Here is a 14,367-nt window from a genome sequence, read left to right as displayed (position 1 = left end):
TGCCTGTTACATACATTATTGAAATTAACTCTCACAACACCTCTGCAAGGTAGGTTCATGATCATTTTCTCTCTCTTTCAGAAGGGGAAACTGAGGCACAGCCAGGAACCGAATCCAGCATTTTTGACTCATGTAACATACACATAAATCGGTGCGCACTACAACAACACCCGCCGTGAAAGCGCATGTCATTCACTCCTACCCTGCTCACCAAGTCAGGACACAATGGTAACATAATATTTGTTTCGGTTTCATTATTTTTATCCTCAAATGTTTGCTCTAGAAATGTTCCATTAAGGCTCAGGCTACCTACCAAGATTCCTTTTTGTCATTCTTCCCCTCTTTCTGAGCTTCCCCACCCACAGGAATATTTGATGCATACAAAGGAAAAAAGTGTTAAGGCAAAGAACACAGCGTCAGTCATTTTAAACTGAGGGGTGCGGGACACATCTTTTCAGTTCAGGGTAAAATTGTGTGCGATGAATACATTGGCAACATACTGACCTTGCCTTCCCCAGGCTGTCAAGGTAGAGAGATCAAGGAAAAAGCAGCAGTAAAACACAGGCAAACAGTACAAACTAGAATTTTTAATGCACACACACCACAGACTGAAAACCCACCAGCCCACATTGTATTTAACTATTCATACCTAAAGGGGCTGGTTCTGAAAACAGATTCACAAGCAGAGACTTCAGCAGGTCTTCATGCAAGAGAAAGGATCTCTGTGTGTAATGTTGTTTTGCTAGAATAGGAGCCTTAATCCTGGTATTGAAGATACATTTCAACACACACTGTTACCTACCCAACATTTGCCTCTTACACAGAATGCAAGATATTCAATATACGCATTCACTCAATCCAGTCAAGAGTGTTTTTCATTTTAATTTCCAAATTATTTTGAAACACCTTTTAGTCAAGGTGTAGCCTTTAAATCTACCTTCTGTTATTCTGGCTGTGCACCCTGGCCTGGAATGCATAAAGATCAGTGTGGTAAGAGGATTAAGTAACTATGCTCTCAGTGAAATAGTTAATACTTCTTCGTAAAAAATCTGGTAAATTGCCCTTCTGGCAAAAGGAATAAAGCTCTGCCAAGCTTTGCTTCTTTAAACCATGATGCTCCTATTATACCATAAGCTTCTTCCCTTATAAAGGGGGACCTCCTCCTCCTCCATAACCTAGGCAAATTTCTCAAGAGGAAAATACAAAGGCTTCCTCCTGGAGGAGGAGGGGAAACACTGGAGATAGGTAATGAGTCACCTTCATGGAGAAGAGCTGAAGTTTATGATGAAATGGCATATGGATTTTGGAGAGCTAACAAAAGCTGGTTTCTGTCCATAATTTATAGATTTTCTGACACACCGGAGAAGGGAGGGAGGAGTGAGATCATTCCACCCCAGGCAGAGATATCTGCCAGAAAGGGGACCAGGGATTTTTACAATTTAACACCTGAGAGATTGGGAGATCCAGATACCAGGGTTGGGATGCAACCCAAATCTCAAGAAGCTTGAGATAGGGGGACAGTGCTGTGTCTCCAAAAAATAGCTCTTCAGCACAAAGACCATTGCCAGTATATTAAGTACCTCAGACCTACAGCTGTCTAGAAAGCAGGATCGAGGAGTTCTTCTTAAATGGATGGCATTGCGGAGACAAAGCACACCGGCTCGGCGAGCGGTTCTGTGGAGATTCTTTGTCCCACCATGATGGAGGCACAGAACCGCTCTCTCTCTCCAAGGACATGTGAGAAGATAACAGACACATTTTCCTTTTCTGTGGGTTAGGATGAGGCAGCCTGTCCAGCTTAATCTGCAGTGAGTTTAAACTCAGATGCAAGACGACTGACATTTAATTCTGTTTTATTCAATTTTTCTCTATGCTTTTATTCTTCAAATAAACCCACTTTACTAAGGGATCTTCTGTGTGTTTGGAAGGGTTAACCCAGCTGTTCCACAGCCGAGGAGAGAGACCAGCACAGGGAGCCACACGCAGATGGCCCTACCAAGGGAAGGTGTCTGGGAGTTCAAGACACCCACCCTTTTTTCGGTGTATAAGGGCCAAGGTCACCCTAGGGAAGGGTTTTTACAGATTCCAAGGCAGAAGGGATCAATGTGATCATCTAGTTTGACTTTCTGTATTAACACAGGCCATGGAACTTCCCCAAAATAACTCCTAGAGCAGATTTTCAGAAAAAAAATCCAATCTTGATTTAAATATCATTAGTGATGGAGGGAGAATTCACCACCATATTTGAGAAGTTGTTCCAATGGTTAATTACTCTCACTGCTGAAAATTTACTCCATATTTCTAGTTTGAATTTGTCTAGCTTCAACTTCCAGCCATTGGATCATGATAGACCTTTCTCTGCTAGACTGAAGAGCCCATTATTAAATATTTGTTGCCCATGTGGATACTGAGGGACAGTAATCAAGTCACCCCTTAACCTTCTCTTTGTTAAGCTAAATAGATCAAACTCCCTGAGGCTATCACTATAAGGCATCTTTTCTAATCCTTTAATCACTCCCATGGTTCTTTTCTGAACTCTAATTTGTCAACCTCCTTTAATTGTGGGCACCAGAACTGGACCCAGGATTCCAGCAGTGGTCAAACAGTGCCAAATACAGAGGTAAATTAACCTCTCTGCTCTACTCCAGGGTGAGTTGCAATGGGTGAAAGGGCAGTCTGGGAGCCATGGGGCAGCTGAGAGACTGAGTTGGAACAGGAGGTCCTAGTGGTCTCCAAGATTCCACACACATTAACACACATTAACTAGTTGGTGGTGGTGCTTTCATCAGCTCATGGGGTGGTTTGTTGAGAGTTAAGAAAATGAGTGTCAATATCAGTTGAGTTCCCCTGGGTCTTAAATGTGAGATACCTTTTATAATGGCCAACAATATTAGATATTGGGGATTAGGAAGGTGTGTGTGGCATGCTCGTGTTTTATAAATTGAAGCAGTTTTTAGACTTCTAAAATTTCAAAGCATTTATGCAAGACCTCTTTAAATGTGTATGCCCACATGTGCCTTTCATTTCAATATCAGGTGCTCTTATGTGACATCTGTGCTTCCACATAAATGAAAGAGGCCACTATAGTCCAGTGCTAGACACAGTCTGAATTCCATTGTCTTGCATCCCAGTGCCATTAGGTATTTATAGCAGTTTGTTGCTCCTGTGTTAAAGTTCTTATTATACTTGCTCTGACCTAACAACCCTGCTTATTCAGCAGGGGCTTTGCCTTTTGCTTTATCTGGCTTCCCAATATATTCGGAGTGCACAAACGTTGAGATTCTTTTAAAGTTTAATAAGAATCGAAGATTGCTTTTTAAGAGGCTGCCCAGGGTTTGGGCTGGAATGAAAATGAGGATTCCATCAGCCCTACCCAATTATCTGTCTTTTTAAAGCTCAAAAACACTGGCCTCACCCCCAAAGAGGCTGCTGCTGCTTTTTTTTAGGCATGCCAGACAAGCGTGAAAGTTAAAAGCAGGGTCTTGAATTGAGACACTTTGCTAGGAAAGGTGCATCTGAAGGACTCCCTGAGAACACTCTGATGGGGATTCAGAAATATTGTAGGCAGGTTTGAAATGAACAGAATAAAGCCAGCCCTCTGGGGCAAACAATTATCTGCCAGACTGTATAAAACATAAACCACTCATTCTTGATGAAACAGTTCTGTTCCCATCAATCCACCACAGGACTTAGATCCCTTGCTATCTTTAGAATGATTGCTTAGTTTAACTTTTTAGAGGTGCTCCGTTCACATTAATATTTGTATGAAATACATATTTTACATATCCTGGAGCAGAAGAATAATAAACCAGCAACTCAGATCACATTAAGTTACATATCAGAATAATAAGCAGGTTAATAACTTTAAAAACACCCCAAATATATAATTGTGGGTAGCTCAAAATAATACAAAAGGAACACTTAGCCCATCCTCCATTTGTGGAGGTGCAGGAATAAGATGGATACTTACCCCAATTTTGCCTATTTCCAAATACGGAAGCTATCCCACCCTTAGGCTCTGATCCTGCAGTGAGCTCTATGTGGCTGAATCATTGTTCCCATGCAGCGCCCCACTGACTTTAAGAGGTGCCCCCTACAGGCATAGGGGGTCTGCCTGCACAGAGGTCATTGCCGAATTGGGACCGTCAATAGCTGGCAACAGTTCACACACACTACAAAACATCTTGCATAAAGCTTATTAACACCTTGGTGCCAGGAAACTCATTAACGCCTTGGTGCCAGGAAACTCAGGACAAAACCAAGCATGGTAATAAAAACCCTAAAGATCAAACATTTATCATAATTGCAAGAATATTTCCCCGTTGTCCCTTTTCAGCTGAAATTGCCAACATTATGGAGCAGCAATAGTTTCTTCCCTCATTAAGGTTACAACCAAGTTTACATAAGCATCACAATTTTGCTCGTTTTTCTACAACCCGCAGGCCATAGGAATATCTCCCCCAGAACTGGTAAATTAGCTCTAAAACCAAGGTAACATTTTCTATTGCATTTGAAGTCATTTGGACACAGGGTGCCTGAATTGTGATATCCTAAAGATAAAAGATATCCAGAAAAATCTGTAACTTGCTTGGCTAGTTTGTAGCAAACAACAACAAAACACAGAAAAGAGTTTTGTTTTAAAACCTAGTTTTGCGGCACTCTCCGGATCGGATCTAGTGCACAGGGACTGACAATTAGGCGATTAAGTTCAAATTCCAAAAATTATTAAGATTTTAAATAGTAACATTGAGATGCCTCATTGGCTCAGACAAGTTTAAAATAAAACATTCAAGGATTTCTGGAGCGCTGAGCTTTCTTTATGGAAGTCATGCACAGATTTGCACAAGAGCTCAGCTGCCATGTAAGCACCCAGGCCTCAGACCTGCAGTTGATTCCATAGATGGTTCTATTGCCCTCCCAACACCCTACTGCAGTCACTAGCACTGGATGTGGGTGCTACAGCAGGATCAGGGCCTTAAGTGATGTAGGCACATTTCCCAAAGTGCTCAGCATAGAATCATAGAACTGGAAGGGGGCTCGAGAGGTCTAGTCCAGTCCCCTGCACTCATGGCAGGACTAAGTATCATCTAGACCATCCCTGACTGGTGTTTGTCCAACCTGCTCTTAAAAATCTCCAACGATGGAGATTCCACAACCTCCCTAGGCAATTTATTCCAGTGCTTAACCACTCTGACAGTTAGGAATTTTTTTGTAGTGTCCAACCTAAACCACCCTTGCTGCAAATTAAACCCATTGCTTCTTGTCCTGTCCTCAGAGGTTAAGAACAACAATTTTTCTCCCTCTTCCTTGTGACAATCTTTATGTATGCGAAAACTGTTATGTCCCCTCTGAGTCTTCTCTTTCCCAGACTAAACAAACCCAGTTTCTTTCAATCTTCCCCCATAGCTCATGTTTTCTGGACCTTTCATCATTTTTATTGCTCTTCTCTGGACTCGCTCCAATTTGTCCACATCCATTTGTGAGCATTTGGCAGCTTGCGGTATTCTAAAAACCAAGCCCCAACTCTCCAGCATCTCTTTTTGTGGAGACACGCATCCCATGTAAGCCAATCACTAGGGAAGACTCATCAGGAGGAAAGAAGGATCACCACCCCCACTACAAAACTGAAGTGCTCTCTGTGTTCCTACCCTCAGTTACAAAACACTCCCTATGTGTCTTCCCAAGCTCCATGAGGGAAAGCAGGACATGGGAGACAATAAAAAATAATCTTCTAATCAAGTGAGGGAATACCTCCCTTTACTCTCCTGTATCTATAACAAAGCGTCACCTTCTTAGTAATGGCAAAACTAGGATGCTTTATTCTGACTTGGATATGGTGTTGAAATTTCCATCAATTCCATATGGGAGTACCTTATGGGATTGTTCACTATTATTCCAATCAGTGCGCCAAGTGCTACTGAACCATAGAGCAGACTGGAATGTGAAAAAAAAATTGGGAAATTTTACTTTTTATCCAACTTTTGTTCCTATCAACATTTTCCAAGCAGCTGTGAATAACACACCTCTAGCAATTCTACAGCTAAAGGCACGCAACCAACCACAAAACAAAATGCTCTTGCCCATTCTTCAAGAAACCACTTGTTCACTGTACAAATACCATGGCTTTTCAAACTTTAAGTCATAAGCAGACAATGTCATTTAGCTCTTAGAAATATCCAAAGCAACATGTAAGCCACATTAAAATAGCGTGTCTCTGTCTCTCTCTAGTGGCTAGACTACACAGAGGATGATGAGCAGTGCAAGTCGGAAAATGGTTTTGTTGGGGTGGGGGCGCTTGCCCATGTAAAATTTCAATAAAAACTAAAATCCTTAGCCCCAGTTTGTGTCTGTGATATGTTTTGTTGGGGGAAAAAAACAAGATTGTTTCTGGTTTTGGCCTGAAATTCCTCTTTTTCAGTTGCTGAAAAAAGCCAAAAACACACAAATGGTTTCCCAGGGTACTGGGTTAATAACAATCCCTCCCCCTTCAATTTTGACAAAAATGGACATTTTCCACAAAATCAAATTTTCCATGAATATATGTTTTAATGGAAAATTTTTGACCAACTTTATCTGCAAGTTTTCTACTGGCACTGATCTAAAGGACCTGGCATTTTACAGCTTAAACAGAAGAGGCTTATAGATCCAGGTTCAATACTCTGTGGAGGACCTAATCTAGGGCATTATTACAAATACAATTTACAATGCAGCTAAAAAGGAGCAAAGAATTGAACATAGAAAATTGTAACTGCTCAATGACTGTAAAGTATTTTAGGTACCTTAGCTGTGAAACTTCATACTTTCATTATTTTGGTTTTCTTTAAAATTTTCATTAGCTCTGAGTTTCCTGTTTGTTTGTTTTTTTAATCTTGGTTCAATCCAGATTTTGCATTTTGAGCCTACCTCCACAGTTGTCTGCTCAGAAATATTTGACCATAAAATAGTTGTCAGAACACAGACTGGTTTATCATGCCAAATCCCCTGGGACTAAGTCATGGCCAAGACCTAAAGATTATGACATGGTCAAGAAGCATGACAAATTCTCAAGCACAAGAAGTGGAATGAGATGTAAATAGATAATAAATAATAGACCTCAGTAAATCCAAGAAAAAAATGATAGCTAAAACAATTTATAAAGAGGATGAAGAATCTGATCCTCAGATCCAACCTCAGTCTAAGTCAAGAAGGATCCAAACTTTAAAATTACAACATTTCCAAAACAACAGCTCTAAGAGCACTAACCATATGTTTAATGCAAGGCCAGGCTTTCACCTTATTTTAATTATGTGCCTAAAACTAAGAAATTAAGGAAATTCCAATTGATGGATATTAAAAAAGAGACCTTAAGTCGCTCTCATGTAATAAGACTCAAATCTTTTCCTATGGGGTTTTCAGCAGCTACCTACATGTAGCTGACCTCAGTGATATATCCCTTAGGCCCTGTGTATATGGAAGATTCTGGGGATGCAGAATACATATATAAGGTCATGTCTACACTAGAAATGTAAGTAGACCTATGTTAGGTGAATTTACAACTACCACAGTAATTGCTGTGGTGGTTTGTGTCCACACTGCCCTCCTTCTGCCGGTGGTGCGCAGCCTCACCAGGAACACTTATTCCAACTTCAGAGGGGCAGTGTGGGGGACTGAGAGCCTGAGCATGCAGCTCCCCGCTGGAAGCCCAGCTGTCCCCTGGGCTCCCCGCTCCCAGAAGCTGGACTCCTGGCTGCAAGCTCCTGGCCCAGAGTCTGGCCAGCTCCCAGGGGTCTCAGTTGGCCGCTTGGCTCCCTGCAGGGAGCCGGGAGCCTTCAGGCAGCTGCCAGAAACTCCCCATTCCCAGCCAGGCTGCGCCTTCAGTTCCCAACTCCCTGTGAGGAGCCCAAGGTCTGGCTGGGCTCTGCCTGGACTTATGGCATGGAACTCCCTGCTGGGAGCCCAGCTGCAGCGGGGAGTGGGGTGCTGAGAACCTGGGGGGAGCAGCCAGACTCCCAAAGAAAAGCCGAGAGCTGGGGCAGGCAGTCAGTCCTCCAGAAGTGGGAAGTGGGGAGCCAGAAGCCTCCAGGAAGCACCAGGCTCCAAGAGGGGAGGACACAGCCTGGCTTGGAGCAGGGAGAGGTGGAGGGACTGGGCTGGAGCCCCCCACCCATCCCGGTGACAGCCCAGTTTTCTTGTCAATTGGACTTGAGAAATTGATAAGAATGACAGCCAGCAGCCAACGTAATTAACAGTATCTACACAAACACGGCGTCACCCTAACCACACCAACATAAAGCCCTACGCTTCTCGTGGAGGAGGCGTTAGTATGTCGGTGTAGCAGGGAACTTACATAAGTGAGAGCAAAGCTGTGGTTTGGACACTTAGGCCACGTCAACAATACCACTTACAGTGGCAAAACTTATGTTGCTCAAGGGTGTGGGGGGCGAAAAAAAACCCCACAGCAACGTAAGTTTCACCAGCATAAGCGCTCATGCGCACTGCTGGTGGGAGAGCATCTCCTGCCAACACAGCTACCATCTATCATCGGGGTGGTTTTATTATGGCGATGGAAGAGCTCTCTCCCATCAGCACAGAGCGGCTGCACAAGTGATTTTACAGCAGCACGGCTGCATTGATATAGTTGTGCTGCTGGAAGCCTGCTAGTGTAGACATGGCCTAAGTGTGTGTGTGTCCGGATGTACAAAGCACATCAGGTAGAAGGTGTTATATATGGTTATTAAGCAAGGTTACCAACAATCATTTGGCCTACTGGACTCTAACAATCAGTAATAAATTAACTAATTATTAAAACCATGTTGTACCCATGTCAGTCTCAGGATATTAGAGTGACAAAGTGGGTGAGGTCCAGTAAAAGAGATGACTTCACCCGTCTCTCTATTTATTAAAACACCTGTTAATCATTTATAAACAATTTATAAATTCACCATTGATATAAAGTGTAACTAATCTGGTGAATTAAACAAGGCACATCAGTAAACTGAGTGAAAAAAAGAGTGTGTTGGGAGTCTCTTTAGGACAGGAAAACCTATTGAAAAAACAGTTTATTCAGATTTTAAAAACTGATAACTATCCTAGCAGCATGTACAACTGGTCCTCTAAAATAGCAAACTATCTTACCCTACATCAAAAAGCGATAGGGTGTTTTTAGTGCTGATGAAATCTGTTAATGAGAGTCACACTTCTTCAAGTCTTATAGAGGCCAATCATCTTATTTTTTAAAGGGTTCAGGAAAAAGAAAAAAAACCAGTCACTAATTTGGAACCCTGCTGTCCTTTTAAAAACCATCTTTGAGACAATGCCTCTTACATTATAGGATCCTCCAAATGTTCCCTGCAAGGACCTTTTCCTTTGTAGTAGTAAAAAGAAAAGACTTTGATCCTGCTTTCCTTATCCTGTTGTCTGTGTAAATGTATGTGCATTAGGCACTCAAAACTTTCCACTGTGCTATCGGCAGGTACAGCCATACTGAATATACACACAAATGCAGGGGGAAAGTTTACTAGACATCTAGTGGAAAATGCTCTATCCAGTAATGAGAGGGACTATATTTCACTTCTGTGACTAGATTTCTTTTTGTAGCTGGGATGTGTGCAGGTCAGATCCGTATTTGCTTTTCTGTTAGCCCAATGAATTGATTTTACTGCAAGCTCCCAGTGTGAGGAAAGGGTCATTTCCATTCCCCATTCATTCCCTTTGTTCCACGGTTCTGGTGAAGGGGTTCAGAGACCCGATTGCTGTGTCAAGCAATGTAACATATACCACTGCTGGGGCAAGTTCTGCTGGGCACTCACTTTCCATGAGCATGTGTGTTGTGTAGGAAATACAGTTCTACTGCTCACCTGTAAAACGTACATAGACCATTTGGGGGATAGTTTCAAAGGTACAAATGGACACCTGACTCCCTTTTATAGCTTTGCAAGTTTTCCCCTAAAGTCTCATAGACCACTTCTTTTGCCTCTGGGCTCATTTTGTGCGGATAGCAAGAGGTTTGGGCCTTTATTGGTTTTGAGGTTTATTAATTTTTGCTCACTTTTATTTGATTAAGCACTACAACTATTTCTGGGTACAGTTTGGATAAACAACTGTATTATCTACAACACTTTATGAGGCTGTATTGTGCAGCAGAGTTCATAGAAAGAAGACTCATCAGAGTCTCCACATGGTTTTTTAAAATTATGCATTCAACATGGAATACACAGAGGTTCTCTGAAAAGGACACCATTAACTAACCACAGTGCACTTGCTGCAGGCAACTGTTGATGTGTCAGGGGCAATCCCTGGAAGTGTGGAGAACACAGAAGTATTGGTAGCTGGACAGTAGTGACTGTATGCACTCAGAGCATATCCTGATCGCACTGATGTAAGGGCAAAACTTCCCTTTTCAAGGAGCTCCATCAGGTCCTAACTAATAAATGTGTCTAGTCATAATACTTTTAACTTTTTTCAACGCAAGAGCCTGAACTTGCAACCCCTACTCATATGAACAGCCCCTTGGACTTCAATGGGAATATTCACAGGAGTTAAGATTACTCGCAGGAGTAAAGGCTGCAGAATTGGACCCAGAGTGTTATCTCTGAACAACATTTCAAGAGTTTGCGTGTTTGTAATTTGTCGGGGGCTTTTCACTTCCTTAGTATTTCTTGGCCCCCCTTCACATAATGCCAGACAGTAGAGGAGGTAAACAGAAACTCTAATAAGAGCTCTGGGAACTGTTTACTTACAGTACACATCCACTCGGATTGACTTTATAGCTGGGGAACCCAAACCATTCTCCGCCTTGCAGTAGTAGCGGCCTCCTTGGTGTCGCTGGATATTTGTAATCCTCAGAGTTTCATTGAAGACACTCGAGTCTTGAAATCTGTCAGAGGCACTTCCTGCTGTTTTGGTCCATCTGATCTGAGCAAGCATCAAAAAAAGATTGTTACTTTAGGTTGGCTGTTTATAAAAAAAATGCAGTACAGCTGCAGAGACTGCTCTACAAAATTTAGACCATCATGGATCCTGTGGCTATGAGAAATCAAAGAATACAAGACTGGGGTCCAAGAACTACCCTATGTTACCAATAGCTGATAGCACTACCCGATTACTCTAGTTGGAAATACCTTATAAAGAAATGTATCCCGCTGGTGAGGGATATATGTGATGACTCAACCACCAGCAGTAACACATCTGCTTAAATAGCTGCAGAAAAACCCTCTATGAGCAGAATTAAGCAGAGCACATCAGGTCTAGTTCTGTGCTGTTCTTTTTAATAGCTAAGGCAATTTTATATTGAATTTATTTTTGTATTGTTCTACCTAAGTTTATATATAAAAATATTTCAATGTGTCATAGCGCTTGTTATAATGGACACATTTTCCAAGATTTTGAGCCCCTGCCGCTTCCATTGAAGTCAAATTAATGAAAATCAGACCACAAATTTCTATTTGAAATCATCTTAAAATGTAACAGAAGCCTCCAGCTGCTCTTCGATAGCTATATCATGAACAGTGTCTCACACTTTCAGGCAGCTGTCTATACCTGGGGGCGGGGGAGGAGTTAAAATAGTTGCTTGGCTTTTTTGAAAAAAAATTGTCTGTTACAATAATTAGAACTTCTACATCAATAATTATTTTCCAAAAATGTGCAAACTTTTCAAAGCAAACACTTCTGTTAAACTTCCAAACCAGTTGGAATGCCTATAACTCTCTATTACAAACAATGCAATTCTTTTAAACACAGCTGTGCACACCAGAATCTGCTCTGGTAATGATACAGACAGTTGCTATGGTATGACTCAGTGAAAAGTTGGTACAATTGGATGAAACATGCATTGAAAATACTTAAGCTAATTGCAAAGGCCGCACTTCACAGCACAAGAAAAAGGACATGTTTAGTCCAACGTTCTGTGCCGTTAAACCAATTTGACACCAAGTCGCTCCACTGACTTCACAGCTATGCTTCAGTTCCAGCGGTGCCAAGGATTGGCCTATTTATTTTGTGAATGACTTTTCCATCTCACATTCAACAACGATGCAAAGTCTCTGTTGGAATTCAGAGTCAAACAAAGCAGTTTCTTGCTAAAAAGCAGACCTCTGGCAAATGCCACTTAAAGGAAAATGGCTGCAATAGTGTTTTCTCTTGCTGAGTCTCTGGCCGTCTCCACGCAGCTGTTAAAGGGACTTCTCTTTCAACTAGCAGTGAATAGCAATGGAAGAAGGAACTGGATCCCCAGCCTTATGGACAACACATTACAGAAGTACTGAAGTAATTATTGGTAAAATATCCTGCTTGGCATGCTTGTTAATGTGGATATAGTTCGTTTTATATATACTTGAAAATATTAAATCCTCATGCTACGAACCATTAATGATGTTGAGTAGCACATTGTTGTTGTTTTTATGCATATTACAGAACATCCAGAGACCCCAGCCAAGCTCGAGGGGCTACTATACGAGGCGTTGTACAGATACAGTGGCCTGGAAAGCTTACCAGCTGAATAGACAAGACAGATGTAGGTACAGGGAGGTGAAGTCACTTGCCCAGAGAAGCACAGCAGATCAATGGCAGAGCTAGGAACAGAAATCAGGGTCCAACGGACTAGATAGTTTCTCACTGAACTACACCATTATCCATGGACTGCAGTGTCTCAACAGCACCTCTTCTGTGCCTCCTACTACAGCCCATCATGAAGTGCAGTTCACTATCGTCCCAACCTCACGCGCCACAGTATAGGAACGGTAACTCTATTGGTCTCACAAAAACTCCGTGAGCATCCTTTCCTCCCACCCCACCCCCCCCCACACAGAGTGCACCAGTAAGAATATGGTCCCCAATTAATATTATTCAACCAGCTCTATGCCTTCCACCATTGTGTGGTATGTGAGCATGATTGTCATCTGAAAAAAATACATGGAAACACGCTAGGACCTGCATTGCCGGAACTTTGCCTGTTTATCCGCCTCTTCCAAGAGCTCTGAGCACCTTCAAAAGTGATGCCATTAAAAAAGAAACAACTGTTACCTACTTTCCCATAGGAACTTCTCCCTGAAAATTACACTGGTCCAGAAGCCACAATAGGCAAAACTCAATCCTGGACCACGAACAGGTTTGAAGTCCCATATTTTTTGATCCATTAGGACCCAAAATGGGAGCTTTATATCCATTTTTCTCCCCCGGAAGGGCTGTAGGCTTGGACTCCGGAAGCTGGAGTTACAGACAGAAGAATAAAATTTTGAAAGTTCCCCAAAACATGTTGAGTCTCTTTTATAAAATACACAGGAATATTCACAATATATGATGGAGTAGCTTGCAGGTGGGCATTACACTCTTTGCAGCTGACCTGCATAACTCAAACATAGCTGCACCATGCAGGAATAAGCAAATATCTAAAACTCATTATTCTGTCTTTGTGTGAGAGAAACATCATTGCCACAGCTATATTTACCAATATTATTATGTTTGCATTTCTACTGTAAAGCCCTGGCTTTGGGGCATTTTAAGTCATCTATAAAAATGTGCTTCTAGTTAATTTGGGTGTACAGAGTGTGCAGAAGGTTACTGTCAAACTTTAATAATTTTTTTAATTTAAAAATAATTACTGATTTAGTGTTAAGGTTAGACAAAAAGGAGAAGATAGTCACTCCATCTCCTGTCTGCTTTATTATTACTGTTATTGTTTGAACCTAAAATTGCCAGGCTATTGTTGATTTAAATTAATTGTTTTATATTTTTTTCTTACATTTTAAAAGTAAAATAGAAAAATTGATTGAACAAATAGACTTTTGATCTTTAAGGGGAAATACTTTTTCTTGAAAAATTCAAAAAGTTGGAATTTACTATGTGAAAAGAATCCATCCCAGAACATTTTTTAAAATCAGTCACTATTGTTACATCTATCTAATCTTAGAAACAACATAGCCCAGTCTGTCCTATTGGTACAGTCATACCGTTGGCTACAGCTCAATAAATGAACCAAAGATTCCTTTATCCAATCCATCCTCTGACCTCCAAGACCATTTCACAGAGGTCTGACTTTAAATGGCCAGCATTAGCTCCTAAAGTGGATTTTCAGCTTTATCAGGATTCCTCACTTTTGCGGGGTTAATATTAACGGTATGAAGTAATTTTGGAGCTGACCTCTACTTAGCAAGGAGAATGGTCTTCCAAAGAGAAAAAGGTGTAAAATGACCAACCAGGTTCTCTCTCTTTCAAGTGAGAATGGCTCTGGAAAAAAAATACCATGTTTACATTGCAGCTGATTTAATCTGAATTCATTATTCACATTGGCTTTAACTCAATGCAAATATTACAGGGATCTGATTCCAATCAATATAATATTGTTATTTATTGAGCGCCAACACTACAAAAAATATGACTCATGCTCTAATC

The 14,367-nt window shown here is 41.4% G+C and overlaps 1 protein-coding gene across 3 annotated transcripts in view; it reads right to left on the bottom strand.

Annotated features, from left to right (window-relative positions):
* MDGA2 (MAM domain containing glycosylphosphatidylinositol anchor 2) overlaps positions 1-14,367 on the bottom strand; it is a 660,176-nt gene that overhangs the window by 344,157 nt on the left and 301,652 nt on the right. For 2 of the 3 annotated variants that reach the window (XM_038407346.2, XM_038407347.2), the window contains exon 3: positions 10,719-10,893. The exons of the other annotated variant lie outside the window; for it this stretch is intronic. In XM_038407346.2, coding sequence (XP_038263274.1) covers positions 10,719-10,893 — 175 coding nt within the window. The remainder of the gene's footprint in view (positions 1-10,718; positions 10,894-14,367) is intronic. 3 annotated transcript variants of the gene reach the window in all.

The sequence above is a fragment of the Dermochelys coriacea genome, chromosome 6, assembly GCF_009764565.3.
Source record: "Dermochelys coriacea isolate rDerCor1 chromosome 6, rDerCor1.pri.v4, whole genome shotgun sequence".
NCBI lineage: Eukaryota > Metazoa > Chordata > Testudines > Dermochelyidae > Dermochelys > Dermochelys coriacea.
This window is presented reverse-complemented; position numbering and strand designations above follow the sequence as displayed.